Source organism: Triticum dicoccoides, chromosome 2A (assembly GCF_002162155.2).
Source record: "Triticum dicoccoides isolate Atlit2015 ecotype Zavitan chromosome 2A, WEW_v2.0, whole genome shotgun sequence".
In the NCBI taxonomy this organism is placed as follows: Eukaryota; Viridiplantae; Streptophyta; class Magnoliopsida; order Poales; family Poaceae; genus Triticum; species Triticum dicoccoides.
This window is the reverse complement of record NC_041382.1, coordinates 78,725,587-78,747,068: the sequence shown is the minus strand read 5'-3', so window position 1 is coordinate 78,747,068 and position 21,482 is coordinate 78,725,587. Positions and strand designations below refer to the sequence as shown.

The 21,482-nt window shown below is 45.1% G+C and overlaps 1 protein-coding gene across 1 annotated transcript; it reads right to left on the bottom strand.

The window, feature by feature from the left end:
* Nucleotides 1-15,876: 15,876 nt before the first annotated feature.
* Nucleotides 15,877-18,498, bottom strand: LOC119359012. The gene is made up of 3 exons (XM_037625371.1): nucleotides 18,042-18,498; nucleotides 17,464-17,788; nucleotides 15,877-16,309 (listed from the first exon to the last, which is right to left on the bottom strand). The coding sequence occupies exons 1-2, from the start codon at nucleotides 18,408-18,410 to the stop codon at nucleotides 17,465-17,467; spliced, it is 693 nt and encodes a 230-aa protein (XP_037481268.1). The 5' UTR covers nucleotides 18,411-18,498; the 3' UTR covers nucleotides 15,877-16,309; nucleotide 17,464.
* Nucleotides 18,499-21,482: the final 2,984 nt, after the last annotated feature.

Genomic DNA, 21,482 nt, shown 5'->3' with positions numbered 1-21,482 from the left:
GCCGCCGCCGCCGCGCCTCCTCACGCCGCCGCCGCCGCTGCACCCACCACCGCTGCACCCCGTCACCGCCGCCGCGCCCGTCCCTTCCCTACCCCGCGCCGCTGTCGCCTGCCCCGCGCGCCACCCGTAGCCGCCGCCGCGCCTCTCTCCCTCGCGTCGCCGCCTGCTGCCTCCCGCTGTTGAAGGAAATATGCCCTAGAGGCAATAATAAAGTTATTATTTATTTCATTATATCATGATAAATGTTTATTATTCATGCTAGAATTGTATTAACCGGAAACATAATACATGTGCGAATACATAGACAAACAGAGTGTCACTAGTATGCCTCTACTTGACTAGCTCGTTAATCGAAGATGGTTATGTTTCCTAACCATGAACAAAAGAGTTGTTATTTGATTAACGGGATCACATCATTAGAAGAATGATGTGATTGACTTGACCCATTCCGTTAGCTTAGCACTCGATCGTTTAGTATGTTGCTATTGCTTTCTTCATGACTTATACATGTTCCTATGACTATGAGATTATGCAACTCCCGTTTGTCGGAGGAACACTTTGTGTGCTACCAAACGTCACAACGTAACTGGGTGATTATAAAGGAGCTCTACAGGTGTCTCCAAAGGTACATGTTGGGTTGGCATATTTCGAGATTATGATTCGTCACTCTGATTGTCGGAGAGGTATCTCTGGGCCCTCTCGGTAATGCACATCACATAAGCCTTGCAAGCATTGCAACTAATGAGTTAGTTGCGAGATGATGTATTACGAAACGAGTAAAGAGACTTGCCGGTAACGAGATTGAACTAGGTATTAAGATACCAACGATCGAATCTCGGGCAAGTAACATACCGATGACAAAGGGAACAACGTATGTTGTTATGCGGTCTGACCGATAAAGATCTTCGTAGAATATGTGGGAGCCAATATGAGCATCCAGGTTCCGCTATTGGTTATTGACCGGAGATATGTCTCGGTCATGTCTACATTGTTCTCAAACCCGTAGGGTCCGCACGCTTAAGGTTTCAATGACAGTTATATTATGAGTTTATGAGTTTTGATGTACCGAAGGAGTTCGGAGTCCCGGATGAGATCGGGGACATGACGAGGAGTCTCGAAATGGTCGAGACGTAAAAATCGATATATTGGACGACTATATTCGGACATCGGAAAGGTTCCGAGTGATTCAGGTATTTTCGGAGGTACCGGGGAGTTACGGGAATACGAGGAAGAAGCAATGGGCCTTAATGGGCCTTAGTGGAAAGGACCAGGAGGTGGCGCGCGCCCCTCCCAAGCCCAGTCCGAATTGGACAAGGGGTTTGGGGCGCGGCCCCTCTCTCCCTTCCTTCCCCTCTTCCCCCCTTTCCCCCTTCTCCTAGTTGGACTAGGAAAGGAGGAAACCTACTCCAACTAGGAGTAGGAATCCTACTCCCTGGCGCGCCCCTCCTAGGGCCGGCCTCCCCCCTTGCTCCTTTATATACGAGGGCAGGGGGCACCCCATAGACAGACAAGTTGATCCACGTGATCATATTCTTAGCCGTGTGCGGTGCCCCCTTCCACCATAATCCTCGATAATATTGTAGCGGTGCTTAGGCGAAGCCCTGCGACGGTAGTACATCAAGATCGTCACCACGTTGTCGGGCTGACGGAACTCTTCCCCGACACTTTGCTGGATCGGAGTCCGAGGATCGTCATCGAGCTGAACATGTGCTAGAACTCGGAGGTGCCGTAGTTTCGGTGCTTGATCGGTCGGGCCGTGAAGACGTACAACTACATCAACCGCGTTGTGCTAAGCTTCCGTAATCGGTCTACAAGGGTACGTAGATCACACTCTCCCCTCTCGTTGCGATACATCACCATGATCTTGCGTCTGCGTAGGAAATTTTTGAAATTACTACGTTCCCCAACAGTGGCATCCGAGCCTAGGTTTTATGTGTTGATATTATATGCACGAGTAGAACACAAGCGAGTTGTGGGCGATATAAGTCATACTGCTTATCAGCATGTCATACTTTGGTTCGGCGGTATTGTTGGACGAAGCGGCCCGGACCGACATTACGCGTACGCTTACGCGAGACCGGTTCTCCCGACGTGCTTTGCACAAAGGTGGCTAGCGGGTGACAGTTTCTCCAACTTTAGTTGAACCGAGTGTGGTTACGCCCGGTCCTTGCGAAGGTTAAAACAGCACCAACTTGACAAACTATCGTTGTGGTTTTGATGCGCAGGTAAGATTTGTTCTTGCTTAAGCCCGTAGCAGCCACGTAAAACTTGCAACAACAAAGTAGAGGACGTCTAACTTGTTTTTGCAGGGCATGTTGTGATGTGATATGGTCAAGACATGATGCTAAATTTTATTGTATGAGATGATCATGTTTTGTAACCGAGTTATCGGCAACTGACAGGAGCCATATGGTTGTCGCTTTATTGTATGCAATGCAATCGCGCTGTTATGCTTTACTTTCTCACTAAGCGGTAGCGATAGTCGTGGAAGCATAAGATTGGCGAGACGACAATGATGCTACGATGGAGATCAAGGTGTCGCGCCGGTGACGATGGTGATCACAACGGTGCTTCGAAGATGGAGATCACAAGCACAAGATGATGATGGCCATATCATATCACTTATATTGATTGCATGTGATGTTTATCTTTTATGCATCTTATCTTGCTTTGATTGACGGTAGCATTATAAGATGATCTCTCACTAATTATCAAGAAGTGTTCTCCCTGAGTATGCACCGTTGCGAAAGTTCTTCGTGCTGAGACACCACGTGATGATCGGGTGTGATAGGCTCTACGTTCAAATACAACGGGTGCAAAACAGTTGCACACGCGGAATACTCAGGTTATACTTGACGAGCCAAGCATATACAGATATGGCCACGGAACACGGAGACCGAAAGGTCGAGCGTGAATCATATAGTAGATATGATCAACATAGTGATGTTCACTAATGAAACTGCTCCATCTCACGTGATGATCGGACATGGTTTAGTTGATTTGGATCACGTGATCACTTAGAGGACTAGAGGGATGTCTATCTAAGTGGGAGTTCTTAAGTAATATGATTAATTGAACTTAAATTTATCATGAACTTAGTCCTGGTAGTATTTTGCAAATTATGTTGTAGATCAATAGCTCGTGTTGTTGCTTCCCTGTGTTTATTTTGATATGTTCCTAGAGAAAATTGTGTTGAAAGATGTTAGTAGCAATGATGCGGATTGGATCCGTGATTTGAGGTTTATCCTCATTGCTGCACAGAAGAATTATGTCCTTGATGCACCACTAGGTGACAGACCTATTGCAGGAGCAGATGCAGACGTTATGAACGTTTGGCTAGCTCAATATGATGACTACTTGATAGTTTAGTGCACCATGCTTAATGGCTTAGAATCGGGACTTCAAAGACGTTTTGAACGTCATGAACCATATGAGATGTTCCAGGAGTTGAAGTTAATATTTCAAGCAAATACCCGAGTTGAGAGATATGAAGTCTCCAACAAGTTCTATAGCTAAAAGATGAAGGAGAATCGCTCAACTAGTGAGCATGTGCTCAGATTGTCTGGGTACTACAATCGCTTGAATCAAGTGGGAGTTAATCTTCCAGATAAGATAGTGATTGACAGAATTCTCTAGTCACCATCACCAAGTTAGTAGAACTTCGTGATGAACTATAATATGCAAGGGATAACGGAAACAACTCCCAAGCTCTTCGTGATGCTGAAATCAACGAAGGTAGAAATCAAGAAAACATCAAGTGTTGATGGTTGACAAGACCACTAGTTTCAAGAAAAGGGCAAAGGGAAGAAGGGGAACTTCAAGAAGAACGGCAAGCAAGTTGCTGCTTAAGTAAAGAAACCCAAGTCTGATCCTAAGCCTGAGACTAAGTGCTTCTACTGCAAAGGGACTGGTCACTGGAAGTGGAACTGCCCCAAGTATTTGGCGGATAAGAAGATGGCAAGGTAAACAAAGGTATATTGGATATACATGTTATTGATGTGTACTCTACTAGTGTTTATAGCAACCCCTCGGCATTTGATACTGGTTTAGTTGCTAAGAGTAGTAACTCAAAATGGGAGTTGCAGAATAAACAGAAACTAGTAAAGGGTGAGGTGACGATGTGTGTTGGAAGTGGTTCCAAGATTGATATGATCATCATCGCACACTCCCTATACTTTCGGGATTAGTGTTGAAACTAAATAAGTGTTATTTGGTGTTTGCGTTGAGCATGAATATGATTTGATCATGTTTATTGCAATATGGTTATTCATTAAAGTCAGAGAATAATTGTTGTTCTGTTTACATGAATAAAACCTTTGATGGTCATACACCCAATGAAAATAGTTCGTTGGATCTCGATCGTAGTGTTACACATATTCATAATATTGAAGCCAAAAGATGCAAAGTTAATAATGATAGTGCAACTTATTTGTGGCACTGCCGTTTAGGTCATATTGGTGTAAAGCGCATGAAGAAACTCCATGCTGATAGGATTTTGGAATCACTTGATTATGAATCACTTGGTGCTTGCGAACCATGCCTTATGGGCAAGATGACTAAAGACTCCGTTCTCCGGAACAATGGAGCGAGCAACAGATTTGTTGGAAATCATACATACCGATGTATGTGGTCCGATAAATATTAAAGCTCGCGACAAGTATTATTATTTTCTGACCTTCACAGATGATTTAAGCAGATATGAGTATATCTACTTGATGAAACATAAGTTTGAAAAGTTCAAAGTATTTCAGAGTGAAGTGGAAAATCATCGTGACAAGAAAATAAAGTTTCTACGATCTGATCGTAGAGACAAATATTTGAGTTACGAGTTTGGTCTTCAATTAAAACAATGTGGAATAGTTTCACAAACTCATGCCACCTGGAACACCACAATATAATGGTGTGTCCGAACGTCATAACCGTACTTTATTGGATATAGTACGATCTATGATGTTTCTTACCGATTTACCAATATCGTTTTGGGATCACGCATTAGAGACAGATGCATTCACGTTAAAAAGGGGCACCATCTAAGTCAGTTGAGACGACACAATCTGAACTATGGTTTGGCAAGAAACCGAAGTTGTCGTTTCTTAAAGTTTGGGGTTGTGATGCTTATGTGAAAAAGTTTCATCCTGATAAGCTCAAACCCATATCGGAGAAATATGTCTTCATAGGATACCCAAAGGAGACTGTTGGGTACATCTTCTATCACAGATCCGAAGGCAAGACATTCGTTGCTAAGAATGGATCCTTTCTAGAGAAGGAGTTTCTCTTGAAAGAAGTGAGTGGGAGGAAAGTAGAAAACTTGATAAGGTAATTGTACCTTCTCCCTTATTGGAAAGTAGTTCATCACAGAAATCTGTTCTTGTGACTACTACACCAATTAGTGAGGAAGCTAATGATGATGATCATGTAAACTTCAGATCAAGTTACTACCGAATCTCGTAGGTAAACCAGAGTGAGATCCGCACCAGAGTGGTACGGTAATCCTGTTCTGGAAGTCATGTTACTAGACCATGACGAACTTGCGAACTATGAGGAAGCGATGATGAGCCCAGATTCCGCGAAATGGTTTGAGGCCATGAAATCTGAGATATGATCCATGTATGAGAATAAAGTATGGACTTTGATGGATTTGCCCGATGATCGGCAAGCCATAGAAAATAAATGGATCTTCAAGAGGAAGACGGACGCTGATAGTAGTGTTACTATCTACAAAACTAGACTTGTCGAAAAAGGTTTTTGACAAAGTTCAAGGTGTTGACTACGATGAAATTTTCTCACTCGTAGCGATGCTTAAGTCTGTCCAGATCATGTTAGCAATTGCCGCATTTTTATGAAATCTGGCAAATGGATAAACAAAACTACATTCCTTAATGGATTTAAAGAAGAGTTGTATATGATGCAACCAGAAGGTTTTGTCAATCCTAAAGGTGCTAACAAAATATGCAAGCTCCAGCGATCCATCTATGGACTGGTGCAAGCATCTCGGAGTTGGAATATACGCTTTGATAAGTTGATCAAAGCATATAGTTTTATACAGACTTGCGGTGAAGCCTGTATTTACAAGAAAGTGAGTGGGAGCACTACAACATTTCTGATAAGTATATGTGTATGACATATTGTTGATCGGAAATAATGTAGAATTATTCTGCAAAGCATAAAGGAGTGTTTGAAAGGATTTTGTCAAAGAAAACCTCGGTGAAGCTGCTTATATATTGAGCATCAAGATCTATAGAGATAGATCAAGACGCTTGATAAGTTTTTTTTCAATGAGTACATACCTTGACAAGATTTTGAAGTAGTTCAAAATGGAACAGTCAAAGAAAGAATTCTTGCCTGTGTTACAAGGTGTGAAATTGAGTAAGACTCAAAGCCCGACCACGGCAGAAAATAGAATGAGAATGAAAATCATTCCCTATGCCTTGGCCATAGGTTCTATAAAGTATGCCATTCTGTGTACCAGACCTATTATATACCCTACACTAATTTTGGCAAGGGAGTACAATAGTGATCTAGGAGTAGATCACTGGACAGCGGTCAAAAATTATCCTTAGTGGAATAAGGATATGTTTCTCGATTATGGAGGTGACAAAAGGTTCGCCGTAAAAGGGTTACGTCGATACAAGTTTTGGCACTGATCCGGATGACTCTTAGTCTTCATCCGGATACATATTGAAAGTGGGAGAAATTAGCTAAAGTATCTCCGTGCAAAGCATTGTAGACATAGAAAATTGCAAAATACTTACGGATCTGAATATGGCAGACCCGTTGATTAAACTTCTCTCACAGGCAAAACATGATCACACCTTAGTACTCTTTGGGTGTTAATCACATAGCAATGTGAATTAGATTATTGAATCTAGTAAACCCTTTGGGTATAGGTCACATGACAATGTGAACTATGGGTGTTAATCACATGGTGATGTGAACTATTAGTGTTGAATCACATGGAGATGTGAACTAGATTATTGACTCTAGTGCAAGTGGGAGACTGAAGGAAATATGCCCTAGAGGCAATAATAAAGTTATTATTTATTTCCTTATATCATGATAAATATTTATTATTCATCCTAGAATTGTATTAACCGGAAACATAATACATGTGTGAATACATAGACAAACAGAGTGTCACTAGTATGCATCTACTTGACTAGCTCGTTAATCGAAGATGGTTATGTTTCCTAACCATGAACAAAAGAGTTGTTATTTGATTAACGGGATCACATCATTAGAAGAATGATGTGATTGACTTGACCCATTCCGTTAGCTTAGCACTCGATCGTTTAGTATGTTGCTATTGCTTTCTTCATGACTTATACATGTTCCTATGACTATGAGATTATGCAACTCCCGTTTGCCGGAGGAACACTTTGTGTGCTACCAAACGTCACAACATAACTGGGTGATTATAAAGGAGCTCTACAGGTGTCTCCAAAGGTACATCTTGGGTTGGCGTATTTCAAGATTAGGATTTGTCACTCCGATTGTCGGAGAGGTATCTCTGGGCCCTCTCGGTAAAGCACATCACATAAGCCTTGCAAGCATTGCAACTAATGAGTTAGTTGTGAGATGATGTATTACGAAACAAGTAAAGAGACTTGCCGGTGACGAGATTGAACTAGGTATTGAGATACCGACGATTGAATCTCGGGCAAGTAACATACCGATGACAAAGGGAACAACGTATGTTGTTATGCGGTCTGACCGATAAAGATCTTCGTAGAATATGTGGGAGCCAATATGAGCATCCAGGTTCGGCTATTGGTTATTGACCGGAGACGTGTCTCGGTCATGTCTACATTTTTCTCGAACCCGTAGGGTCCGCACGCTTAAGGTTTCGATGACAGTTATATTATGAATTTATGAGTTTTGATGTACCGAAGGAGTTCGGAGTCCCGGATGAGATCGGGGACATGACGAGGAGTCTCGAAATGGTCGAGACATAAAAATCGATATATTGGACGACTATATTCGGACATCGGAAAGGTTCCGAGTGATTCGGGTATTTTCGGAGGTACCGGGAAGTTACGGGAATACGAGGAAGAAGCAATGGGCCTTAATGGGCCTTAGTGGAAAGGACCAGGAGGTGGCGCGCGCCCCTCCCAAGCCCAGTCCGAATTGGACAAGGGGTTTGGGCGCGGCCCCTCTCTCCCTTCCTTCCCCTCTTCCCCCATTTCCCCCCTTCTTCTAGTTGGACTAGGAAAGGAGGAAACCTACTCCAACTAGGAGTAGGAATCCTAGTCCCTGGCGCGCCCCTCCTAGGGCCGGCCTCCTCCCCCTTGCTCCTTTATATACGGGGGCAGGGGGCACCCCATAGACACACAAGTTGATCCACGTGATCATATTCTTAGCCGTGTGTGGTGCCCCCTTCCACCATAATCCTTGATAATATTGTAGCGGTGCTTAGGCGAAGCCCTGCGACGGTAGTACATGAAGATCGTCACCACGCCGTCGTGCTGACGGAACTCTTCCCCGACACTTTGCTGGATCGGAGTCCGGGGATCGTCATCGAGCTGAACGTGTGCTAGAACTCGGAGGTGCCGTAGTTTCGGTGCTTGATCGGTCGGGCCGTGAAGACGTACGACTACATCAACCGCGTTGTGCTAACGCTTCCGCTGTCGGTCTACAAGGGTACGTAGATCACACTCTCCCCTCTCGTTGCGATACATCACCATGATCTTGCGTGTGCGTAGGAAATTTTTGAAATTACTACGTTCCCCAACAGCTGTGCCACCCGACGCCGCTGCCCCCTCCTCCCAGCAGCCCCCCTCCACAGTCGCCGCACCCCCTGTCGCTGTTGTCCTCCAACTCCTCTCCCCACAAAAAAAACCCTAGCCGCGCCGCCATGTCTTCCCCGGGCTCCTCCACAACCCGCTCATCGAACCCCTTCGCCGGCCCCGAGCCCTCCGCCGCCGCCATCCGTGACCTCAACATCGAGGCCCGGGTCCCTATCCGCCTCGACATCTCCAGCACGTCATACTACGCTGGAAAGACCTACTTCAACCTCATCTCCTGCGATACCTCACCCAGCATATCGATGGTTCCGTGGATAGCAGGTACGTACATGCGTGGCGATCCGGAGTGGTCCACCATTGAGGTCACGATCATCTGATGGTTCTACCAGACGGTCTCGAAGGACATCTTCCACACGGTTGTCGCCGAGGACGACGACGCCTGTGGCATGTGGGCCAAGATCAAAGTGCTCTTCACCGACAACAAACTTCAGCGCCTTGTTTTCTTGCAGCAGGAGTTCTTTGGCTGTCACCAGGACAACTCCACCATCGACGAGTACTGCATGAGGCTCAAGATGCTCGCCGATGAGCTTCACGACATCGGTGCCAAGGTCTCTGACGACCTCATGCCAAGCACCCTCATCGCCGGCCTTAACGAGGACTTCGGCAACGCGACGTCCAACCTCACCCTGCTGCCGCAGCCCACTTTCCAGTGTGTCGTCGCGTACCTCAAACTTGAGGAGCGCCGGATGATGAAGCTGAAGCAGCGGGTCTAGCACACGCCCTTGCCGCCGGCACCACTGGCGGTGGCCCTGCTCCTCCGGTCGCGCCCCGTCCGCCCACGCCCGCCGGCTACTTCCCGCTGCCGCCCGCGCCTCCCCAGCAGCCGCAAGGTGGCGGGGGCCGGCGCAACCGACGGGGCGGCGGGGGCCGGCGCAACCGACGGGGCGGCGGGGGCCGCCACCAGCAACAGGCGCAGGGTGCGGGGGGGGGGGGGGCTACCATTTTTTTAGTGGGAGCGCTGAGTCGTTTCTAGCGGAGCCGCAAGGTAGCAGGTGAAACTATGTCATGGATCCGTAAAAAGAATGTCATGGTGCACTCGGTGGAGTGCAGCGTTTTGGTGACCGGGCTCTATGGAGCCCGCAATTTTTAAAGAATTCAAAATTCAAATTTTCTGATTTCAAAAAAATCTGAAAAAAATATGCAAGGATGAAATGTATATGTGCGTAAAAATTCAGGATGAAATACCTTGAAATGCGACCCTACAAAAAAAGTAAATTCATGGATTTTGAGGATGAATAGTATCATCTGCTGAACAGCCTCAAATTTGTTTTTTTTTTGCATATCCCTCATTTCAACGTATTTCATACTGAAAATTTACACACATGTAAATTATGCCTCTATGTATATCTGTATTTTTTTCAAAACTTTTCGAAACGTAAAAATATGAATTTTGATAAAGTTTGAATTTTGCAAATGGAGGCCTCCGCAGAGCTCGTCCTCCAAAAGCAATTTTCACACTGTCTGCCACTATGCATCATGAGTAAAAATAATGTTTCGATCTTGTGGTTGTTTGTTTTGCAATACGTGATCTGATTGCAGGCCAACTAGCTACTGCAATATATAGCGTTACAAGATGCGGCCACCTCGTCCATATCTAGTCCTATAATTGTGCTACAAGAAAGGAAGATTAGAACGTGGCCGATAAGATTAGAATTGATACACATAATCACAAAAGGACACCCTCGTGCATGGGACATGCACGTGCACGTTCAACAGATCTAATCGGTGGAGCGGCTATAGTGGTGGCCGCTGTGGAAGGAGTTGACGACGAATGCATCTCGACCTTGTGTGTATGGCACTCGAGTTTGGATACGTGTGGAGCCGCCTCATACCCTTATTCATTCCTTTAATGTTACCCATACAAATCAACGGTACAATATTTTCATACCCATCGCTCGCCAAGGTAAATGGGTACCCGCGGATAAAATACCCATGTTTGCAAAGAATCAAATTGAGCAGCACCATAAAAACAACATATAATCATAATTTACACACAACAACAAACCATAAAAAGGAGCATATACTTATAAACAAGCGCACTCATAAATAACAACACATTCTAATAAACAACGTCATTTTCTTATACACAATAACATATCAAAATAACACCACATTAATAAGCATCAACACATAATCATACATTTTAAGTTCACAAACTCATGGCGAAGTGTAGGGGTAACTTCGTTATACTTGTAAGATTTTATATGGGTACATGGGTATACAGGTATGAGTTATACGATTCCATACATGTACCCGCTCTACCCTATGAGTTTGGGAATTCTCTATTTATATACCCATGGATAACTTTCTGTGTCATACCCTTACCCTATAGAATTTTTACCCACCAGGAACATGGGTAATGGGTACCCATTGCCATCCAGTGTGTCTCGGCGTACCTCCTTTTCGGTGTGTTCTCTCCCCCTTAAATATATTCAACCCTACGGGTGTCGTCATGCACCAGAGAATGGCCGGGGGTCCCTTCACGAAAGTTTCTACCCTTGATTTCGGGAAGCAGCCCAATTATGCATGGTATGACCGGGCGTGGTCGTACTGGCGTTCGGCCCCTCTCTAGAACGGCCATTGGTGTCCTGTTGATATGAAAATGCTCTATTTATTTGCTTTTATCCCCTTTGCACATTGGATTTGCGACAAATTGACAAAACAAATGGATTTTAAAATCTTACAATTAATTAGTTTAATCTTACAACTTGGAGGAAAACCTTAAGAATAACAAGATTAAGAGCAACTCCAACAGCTCTCCTCTCCGTAAAAACACTGCCTTTTATGGGAAGTCGGGGCAAAGAAAAAACTCTTCAACGGTTCCGTAAACCATCCATAACTTTAGAGGGTCATGTAAACTAGGATCTTTCTTCCCTCAGATTTACGGAAAGATTATATAATTATGGCAGGTAAGAAACTGTCTGAAATTTCAACACGCAGCCCACCGGAACCTCACTGAAACGTCGCCGCTATCACGCCGGAACACTGTCGCACCGCCACGCCGGAACGTCGTCACACCGTTACCGACGTGCCGCCGCCCACACCACCACCTGTCGCCGCCCGCACCACCACCTGTCGCCGCCTTGCGCCACGCCCGCGCCAGCATCGCCATCCTTTTTCACGCCATCTCGTGCCGCTCCTCGCCGGCGGCCATCACGCGTGTCACTGACCGGCGGGTGCTGGGCTATTATTTATTTTGGTTTTAAAAATAAAAAAACTGATTTAGAAGTCTGGAAATAGTCTATTTTATGGTTGCCAAGAAAACAATAATAAATGGGTTTTTTTGCGGGTGACGATACTACAAACTAGGATGTCAAATAAACTAAGGCCTCCTTTGGTTTGGAGGAATCTTGTAGGATTTTTAAAGGATAGGATTTTTGTAGGAAAAATTTCTATGGAGCCCTTTGGTTTGTAGGAATGGATTCCTATTCCTATATAGAATAGGAATCAATCCTTCACATTTCAAAGGGAAAAAAATATTAGCCTAGACTCAATGAAAAAAAATCCTATCCTATGAATCAAGTGACATCTCTTTTCCTATAGGAAGTGAGATGCATGCCACCTCATTTCCTATGATTTTTCTATTCCTATGATATTCTTACCCTATGAACCAAAGAAGGCCTAAACTATAACACAGGATAAAAATGGGTTTGTAAACGTATGATTGAATAGAGCGAAAGGCGGTGTCTATGCTTTCGGCCTCACTAGTACTAGGGGCGACTAAGTGACAGCAACATACTCCCTCCTTCCAAAATATAGGATGCACATTGACTTTTTTTGTTTTCATCGCACAACTTTGATTGTGATTTTTCACTTACTGTATGCCTATAAAATTATTATAAAGACATATGAAATAAAATTATTTTGCGAGACAAATACGATGATACTGTTGATACATGTTCAATTTTCATATTTCATGTGTTTCGGTATATATTAATTGTCAAAGTCATGCATCAAATACCGTGCAAAGTGAAGCTCGCCTTATATTTTGGGAATGAGGGAGTACTATATAAATATTACAAACGATATTCCTTACACGATTAAACAATCTCATATGGTTTTTATCCACGGGCTGCCACACTTCGGTGTACTAGACATAACCTCACAACAAATATCACACGAAGGTGTCAATAATACACAACGGACCAAAGGATCACATAACCCATCTATCTACTCCATGTATGTGCAAGTCCTCACAAGATCATATGAGGCTGGTCGTAGTGGGGAGTATCATATACTAGTATCATGCATACGATACTAGTGTATGATACTATGCATCAAAGATGTAGTATCATACACTAGTATCATAGGTGGTCTCATTTATTATCATGCATGACACATAGTAGCGTAATATTCATTACGATAAGGTTTTACTGGAGGACCCATGCGCCTATGTTACTATAATCATCTATCTCTTCTTTAATTGTCTGTCACATAAGCATGTTTACGAGTCCCAAGTGCATGATACCGGTTATGTTACCCCACTATGGCCAGCCTGAAAGGATGTATCCCAACATAGCATTATGTGCAACACGAATAGAGTAAATACTAGATGATGCCACACAGACTAATATTGCGTACTAGATCATACCTCAAGCTAGAACTGAATCAATCACTCAAACATAGATGAATATAGACACAAGGAGGAATGCTTCATTGACGTCATCAACATGTTCAATCTTGCAAATTACAAGTGCGAGGAAGAAGATGGAGATGACTATCGGCGCACACGGCCTATGGCCGATGCCTGGTGGTGGTGGCGGCGCGTCCTTCTTCCCCTCTTGTGTGGCCTCATGGTGGTGGCGATGGAGAGAGAGGCATCCCTCTAGATGAGAGGGGAGAGCCTTCCGACGGTTGCATTGGCTTGTGGTGGAATATGGATGATCATCCCCAACGGCTAGGGTTGGAGGTCTTTATATAGGAGACCTCGTTGGGTCTCGTGAGTTGATGTATATCTTCCACCTTAATTCAAGGGCCCTAGATGAGCCTAATTTGCTCCCAAAACATCCCTTAAAGGCCAAGAAAGTCATAGGAACAAACGGGGACGAAATCCACGAAGAATCTGGTCTGGAAAGGTAATTTTCGTGCTTGTGTGGACCTGGTACATGACCAGTGGTAGTTTGGTGTACCTTATTAGGCGCAGGGCTCCTCCAGTAAAACGGTCACCATTTCCTCATACAAATTCGGAATTTGACGTTCTTGAGCTCGTTAGAATCGTACGAACAATGTCGATGCACCTATGGTATTATATCCAGATTTGGAGCACTTTGGAAAAATGTTATGTTTTACCTTCTGACATGCGTAAGCTTGTGCCTGGAACTTCTCTGGTTTGTCCCCCAACTTGTTTTTTTATGTGCCAAGTCCATGAACATGCCAATACACCTACAAAGACCATATAACAAATAAAACTAAAAAATAAATAAAAACTAAAAGATTTGCAACGAACTTCGTAAAACAAGTAAACATTGGAAACTATGCAATGAGAAGATGAATAAGTGCTAGATGGATATGATATGAGGGGTTTTGGCACTAAAATATAGTCTAAAAAGTATGCACAACATCCACTCATCAGACATCATTAAGCAATTGGTGTAGCCCTAGGCACATGTTGCTTGTGTGGTACACTGGGTGCCACACATGGGCCTAGGCCTCGTTAGCCGAACACACCAAGTGCTAGCTGGTTCAAAACCATTCCGCCACCATCAGCTCATGCCACGGCTATACCTTGTCGTATCGAGAGATCCTTCGGAATTACCTCTGCTGTGAGATTAGTGGGTCGGCCCAGTATTGCAGCTGACAAGAGCTGTTTTGAGAAACTTCTATGGACCCCTCAGTCCGGTTTTAGAAGCTTAAGTGCATCTTTTTTGTGTTTTTCTTATCGGTTTTTTCATTATTATTTTTAAATAGATGGTGTACATTTTTCTTACATACGTGTAATATTTTTGGATACAGGTTGAACATTTCTTAAATTTATGACGAACAATTTCGAAATAAATTTATTTCAAAAGGAAATAAAATTTAAATATTTTCAAATACACATTGAATTCGTTTTTTAATGTTATGAAACATTTTTTCTAAACTACATGAGTTTTTTTACAAATTAAACAAAAAATTGCCCTCAAAATAAATAAATAAGTAAATGCCATGAACATATTCTTGGAACGCGTGAACATTTTTTATATGTCACAAAAAAGTTAGTGGTACGAAATATTTTTTTAAAACTACATGAAGTTTTTTTAACATTGTAATTTTTCATAAATGTGATGAAAATATTTCTGGAACACGTGATTTTTTTTTTGAAATTTCATGATCAATTTTACAAATGCATCAACATATTTAAATGTTACGAATCTGTTTTTGAATGCTCTCAACATTTTATAAAAGTTGTGTGAACAAATGTTTGTATTATGTATATTTATAAATATAAATTAAAATTTAGAAAATAAAAGGAAAAACGAACTAACTATAACTAACAAATGCCGGCCCAGTAACTCGTCGCTTCGGGCAAGGGGACGGACGCTCGCGCTCGGTGCGAGCGAGAGAGAGCCCCTCCCGTCAGCTCGGGGTACAGCCATGGCGTCCCTCTCCTGGCGGTGAAGGTGATCCGCGGCACTGGAGAGCCGCAACCCCGAAACTCTTCACCGATCTCAACGGCGGAGCACATGGCAGTACGCTTCGCTTCCCCGGCCGCATGCATGACTGCACCTGGCGGGTTATTTTCCTTTTCTTTGCCTCCCATCTACGAAAGGTTTCCACAGACAAGTTCGCTGTCACTGGCCCTGTACGTACTCAGCCTACTGGATGCATTGAGAGGAGTATCTAGCTTTGCTTTGATAGCCACATATTCCGGCTGTTCCATGAAGTGTCCTCTCAAACCTTTGGTGATCGTTACGCCACCGCCCACCCACATCCATATACACGCCAAGTACTCAGCTAATGCGTATATGCAATTATGCATGTGTAGACAGGAAACAGGAGTACCATAGATAACCACCCCTTAACTAATCACGAGGATATATATCCGAACATACATAACCCAATTGCGAAACGCTACCAAACATACAAGTACAACATATACGAACCCAAAACCGACCGCAGTGATACCAATTCATCACCAGATTAACATCTCATGGAACCATTTTCTTCAAACAGGGTATTACAATGGGATCATGAACGAATTGCACCATCATATATCCACCAATGCTCTAGTGCAAACTTGTAAGCGAGTCGTGCGTGGAGGAGTATTCGGATATCGTCGACACGCCCATAATGACCCAACAAACTCATGGCTATTGACGATTACAATCTAGTAACGGCGGAAATAAGCATGACTACAAAAGTTTTCATGGCCAATGACGATTAGGATATGCTAGTAGAAACAAGCAAGTCTGCAAAGACTCTTTTTCACCTGAAAACTTGTATCCGTTGGGATCACTCACAACCATCAGCAGAATGGGTACTGTAGCTCCTTGCAAAATTGTCGGGACACCTTCTCTTCTTAGCTTCGTCTGCCAATAATCCAACCCAATACTTGATCAGATTACCACATATAAGAACATTAAGTAATTAATCATCCAAGCATCAAACAGTATAGTTTCAAGTAGTATAAATCTAAAGGCAATGCCACTCATTTTCCAGCAATGAAGTAACTTCTATCTTGTGAGATATTACAGAATTTGAATCTTTCTCGTCCTTTCAATTCGTAGTGCTAACAAACACACAACTGATGATATGAACTTGCAAGGCCAGAAATTAACTTTTCTGAAAGGCACGTCTGCCAAAATGTAGTGCCATAGCACCACCTTAGAGTACTAGTCTACTAGATGTGCGTCCATTTACTGTCATGTTATTTATTTACATAATCAAACAGTTTACTTTTTTTTACTACAGCATAAAAGCATTAAACTGTGACACAGAACAGTGGACAAAGCCACAATGGCAATACTACCAAAATGTATTGGGCATAACGCCACATAAAAGTTGATAATTGTTAAAAGAACTAGAGGTGTGCCACTTTACCGTCATGTTATTTATTTACATGATCAAACAGTTTACTTCTTTTTACCAGTCACGAAACATGGCAGTCACAATTGCCAAATGCAGCTAAGAAGAGTAGACTCGTAAGCCATAGCCAAAACTTGAAAACGTTGGGTCCTCCCATTGGTTTCAATGGGGAAATTACCAATGACAGGACTTCTCAAACAATGTTACAATCTCACTCGCTGCAAAGATACAACGGTCGCAGGGGACCATGGAGCGTAAACAGTTAATATTCTTTTTTTTTTCTAATACACAGAATCGATCATTTTTATGATCTTCACTTCATAAGAAAGGCATATATTAGAAATGTACAACTGCATTAGTTGGCACCTTGCACAATTTAAGATCGATGTCAATCCCAATTTCATCATGAATGCTAATATGCAATGACCAGGGGAAATAGCAAAATCATCATTGGTTATATATAGAACAATGCTCCATCTTAACAAATATCAACACCAGTAGTCACTAAGATAAGATAAATGATGGCGAACTAACAACACTGACTGTTTCCATGATATTAAGAGGCTACACAAAATATGCAGATTATAATGGAGAAAGATCATATGACACACAGATACAGGGGGGCAAAGCAAAGGGGGAGGTAAATATATATATATACCTCAACAGAACTGCGATGGTGCTTTCCTGTTTGCCTGGTACTCCCTCCAGAGACTAAGAACGAGAGCTGGCATCATAACAAAGCAAGCTGTCGCGTGCGAACCAAATATCCCCACATCCATGATCACCGAACCAACCATTTCTCCCTGAGACATCGATCCCTCCACATGTGGCGACATCATTGCTACCAGAAAACCAGCGACCGCTAGCAGGATGAAGGCCACATATGCAACAAATCCAAGCACAATGGGGCGCAGAAGCCTAAAGAAGCGTGCAACCGACTCCGGCCTCATTGCTCCGAAGGCGCTCTGAGGAGGGCAGCAATTCTAACAAAACCAAACGGATGAACATTAGTATATATGGAATGGTTCGGAAATGGTAGGATGCAAATGAAGTGATGAACACACATGGAAAAACTACTACTACTACTACTACTCGGCATCAGGACGGCCTGAACTACGAAATTAATTAGACCACAATATATATGGCAACTTAATTAGAACATAATGATAACCCTGGCCTATGTAGTGCTGCAATTCGACCGGAATAAAGGTCACAGGGAGTTAATTTGCACGATACCTTCTTGAATCCTGAAGTGGATCCAGATACAACTGCAATCACGTAGGCCACGAACTGCTGCAGGACGGTAAGCGCGAGCAACACAAGAAAGTTGTAGACGCAGACCTTCAGGGCCCCGTACGTGAGCGCCTGGAGGAAGAGGAAAGGAGCGGAGGCCTCGCCCCAGGCGCGGCGCGCCACGACCTTGGCAGCCGAGGCCGCGGAGGCGTCCCACGCAGAGGCGAAGCCCAGGCAGGCGAGGGCTCCCGCCGCGACGCAGAGGACGAGCCCGAGCGCCAGCATCAGGGCAAGGGCGAAGCGCACGACGACGGCCCGCGCCGGCGGGGGCGGGGGCGGCGGCGAGGGCAGCACCGCGTCGGCGACGGCCATCGACCGGTACGGGAAACCCTAGCTGCTCCTGGAAGCTTCTCGCCCTGGGAGGAGGCGGAGTGGTTGGGTTGCGCTTGCGCAGCGAGGGGACGGGGGGTTTGTGGGAAATGGGGATTAGCGAGGAACAGGGGAGGGGGTTTTGCGGCCAGCTGTCCCGCTTCCCTTCCGGGTTCAGCTCTAACCCATTTCCGCTCTGCTAGCGGATGCGGATTCGGGTTCCAACCGGGGTACGCGGAAATGGTGAGTGCCCGACTCGACATGCATAATTACCAAACTTCTTATTCAGTCACCGGGCGAAATGTTTGGATTTAGGACTCTGATAAGTGACACACATGTGACATAAACACATGTCAATTTTGAGTGTCAACTTTAGTTTAAAAGACGCCAGGACTGGATTGCTTCGTGCCACATGGGTGTCATTTGGATGGATTTATTACCGAGTTTTCTTTCGAACAAGATAATAGCAGTTGAGTTTCAGTTATGGTTTTTGAATTTCAAGACTAGTGTCAAAATATTGTGATTGCACAATTAGGTAGATTTTCATGAAGATCTGCTTCAAAAGAAAAGTCAATATTGTCGCTAAGTGGTTTATGAATCTTGATATATTTTTTATTATTATTTATGATGTTCATTGTATTTCCATGATTGGTAATAAATAGATCGTAAGTTTTTTCAGAAAAAAAAAGCAACTAAAAGTGCTGATAGATCCTTCCATCTAGAAACCGATTTTGATCAATAACCGGTTTGAGAGGGAAAACAATTCCTATTAGGATAACACGCCAAATAATATATAGATAAAAAATACAGTTGCAGCTCAATGCAATGTACTGAAAAATTTGATGCCATGGACCACATCAATCATGCAGATCTGAGAAGTGCCTTCAGATGTTACCATCGACCGACGAGCAAATAAAATTAAGTTTTCAACGACCCAGAACAAAGGCAAAACATACACCTCATCCACGACGGACAGCGCACATTGCAATTGACAACAAACTCCAATAATCGAGAATTCGATCCATAAGAGCAACTCCAATGGGGCGACCCGTTTCATTTGTTCGCATCTGTTTGGATCGATGCGAATAAAAATGGCGACCCAACGCGCCGACCCAAACTCAAATTGTATCTGCCCGGTGTCCGCGCCGACCCATTTCCGGTCCAAAATTGCGCCTGGAATGCGTCGGCGCGGACGCGCCGCGCATCTCCCCGCCGTCCGCCGCGTCCCCACCTGGCAGCCAGCCAACCGCCACGGTCAACATAATTTATGACGACCGCCTACCTTAGGCCCACGCGTCAACGACGGCGGTCGTCCTTTTTTAAGCCGGGCGTGCGGCGGGGCCGTCCTCATCCACTACCACTCGTCCCCCGTCCCCATCTGGCCACCCCTGCCCCCACGCCGGCGACAACCCTAGCCACCGCCAGCATGGGTTTCTTCTCAGCCATCGGTAGCAGCCGCAAGGGCAAAGCCCCCGCCCGCCATTCCCCCTCCCTCCCCGCCCTCCCCGCGCCGGCGAGCGCTTCCCGGCAAAGGCAGCGCATCAACGTGCCGTTGCACCAGGCCGAGTGGCACTGGCACCACCGCGTGCCTCTGCCGTATCCGGACGTGACGCTGCCGCATGACTGGCATTTGGATCCGAAGAGGATCCCAGTGCCGGCGGCGCCGCGAACGGCGAGGGCCCATGCGGAGGAGGTGCGGCGCCGGCGGGCGTTGCTGATGTCGGAGCAGCGCGCCGACCCGCACTTCGCCGTCGACTCGCCCAACTGGGGTCGATGGTTCGCCTTCAAGCACGAGAAGGCGAGGCGATGCGGCGTCGACCACAGCTTGCCGCCGCCCGCACTCGTCGTCCACGACGAGGACCAGGAGGCCGAGGCCGCTTACCAGGCGGCTATCAAGGAGAGCGAGGAGGAGGAGCGATGGAGGGAGGCGGCTTTCAAGGCTGCCATGGCGGAGGCCATGGCCCTCTCCGCGGCGGGCGACTGCGTCGTGTCGCTGGTGGCCCCGCCGTCCCCGCCCAAAGCCGAGCCGGAGGAGCCGGCCTACCGCGAACGCTACTCCTGGACCAGAGTAGTGTGCAAGTGGGTCAGCGCTCCGCCGATCTGGCTCGGGGCAACGGAGAAGCAAGAGGCGGCCTACCTCGACCACTGGCGTCGCTTCGGCTGGCCGAGGAGCGCCGGGAGGGCGAGCGCCTACAGATGCTCGAGCGCGAGGCCGAAGAGGAGGCGCGCCAGGCCCAAGCAGCGGCGGCAAAGCCTGACATCACCGCCGTCTGGAACACGGCGTTCCCCTAGGCCGGCCCTGCGCCGACGTTGATCGACCTCACCGGGCCCGACACAGACGTCACCGCCGATAAGGACGCCTAGGGCAACGCGTCGTGTAGTTTTTAGTGTTTTAATTAATGTAATGTGGACTTTCGCCGGCCTTTGTGGCCGACTTTTATGTTTAATTAAATGCATGCATTTATTTTCAAACTGCTCGCAATACTTTTTTTTGACAACGTCGATGAAATGGGTCGGGCCAGCGTTGGGCGCTCGCGCCGACCCAAACACAGCACCGAACGTTTGTGTCCGCCGGGCCGACCCAAACGGACAAAAGCGCCGTCCGTTTGAGTCGGCCCGTTGGAGTTGCTCTAATGAAATGTAAATTCAGTTGACTGAAAATTTAGTAAGATTGAAAGAAAAAGGGCACACATCTTTTTTCACGGTTAACAAATCTTGTAAACAGAAAATGGATAAAAATGTCTAATCTATTTTTCAACCGTTGCTTTTTAGTGTAATTCTTTCTTACATTGGGAGATTTCACGCAAAGAATCTGTCTTCACTTAACAGAAAACCAAACTGAATAAAAGTTAAATGAAGGCTTCTTCAGGTTATCCATGCATTTCAGTTGTCAAATTCGGAATAGCAAGTTGATGAACAAACCGGTCTAGCGCGCCCTCTTAAATGGTCTAGTAACATAGATATTCAATGCAAATTTAATTACCAAATATCCGACACTGATTGCGAATATGCATCTCTGGTCGTACCACTTGCAGAACGTGACTGCCATGCACACAACATAAGAATGCAAACCGA

Excerpts from the sequence above, each read along its gene's own strand:
- LOC119359012 (XM_037625371.1), bottom strand. The coding sequence starts at position 18,410 with ATGGCCGTCGCCGACGCGGTGCTGCCCTCGCCGCCGCCCCCGCCCCCG. Across the intron at positions 17,789-18,041 it reads CCACTTCAGGATTCAAGAAG|AATTGCTGCCCTCCTCAGAG; the intron begins GTATCGTGCAAA and ends TGGTTTTGTTAG.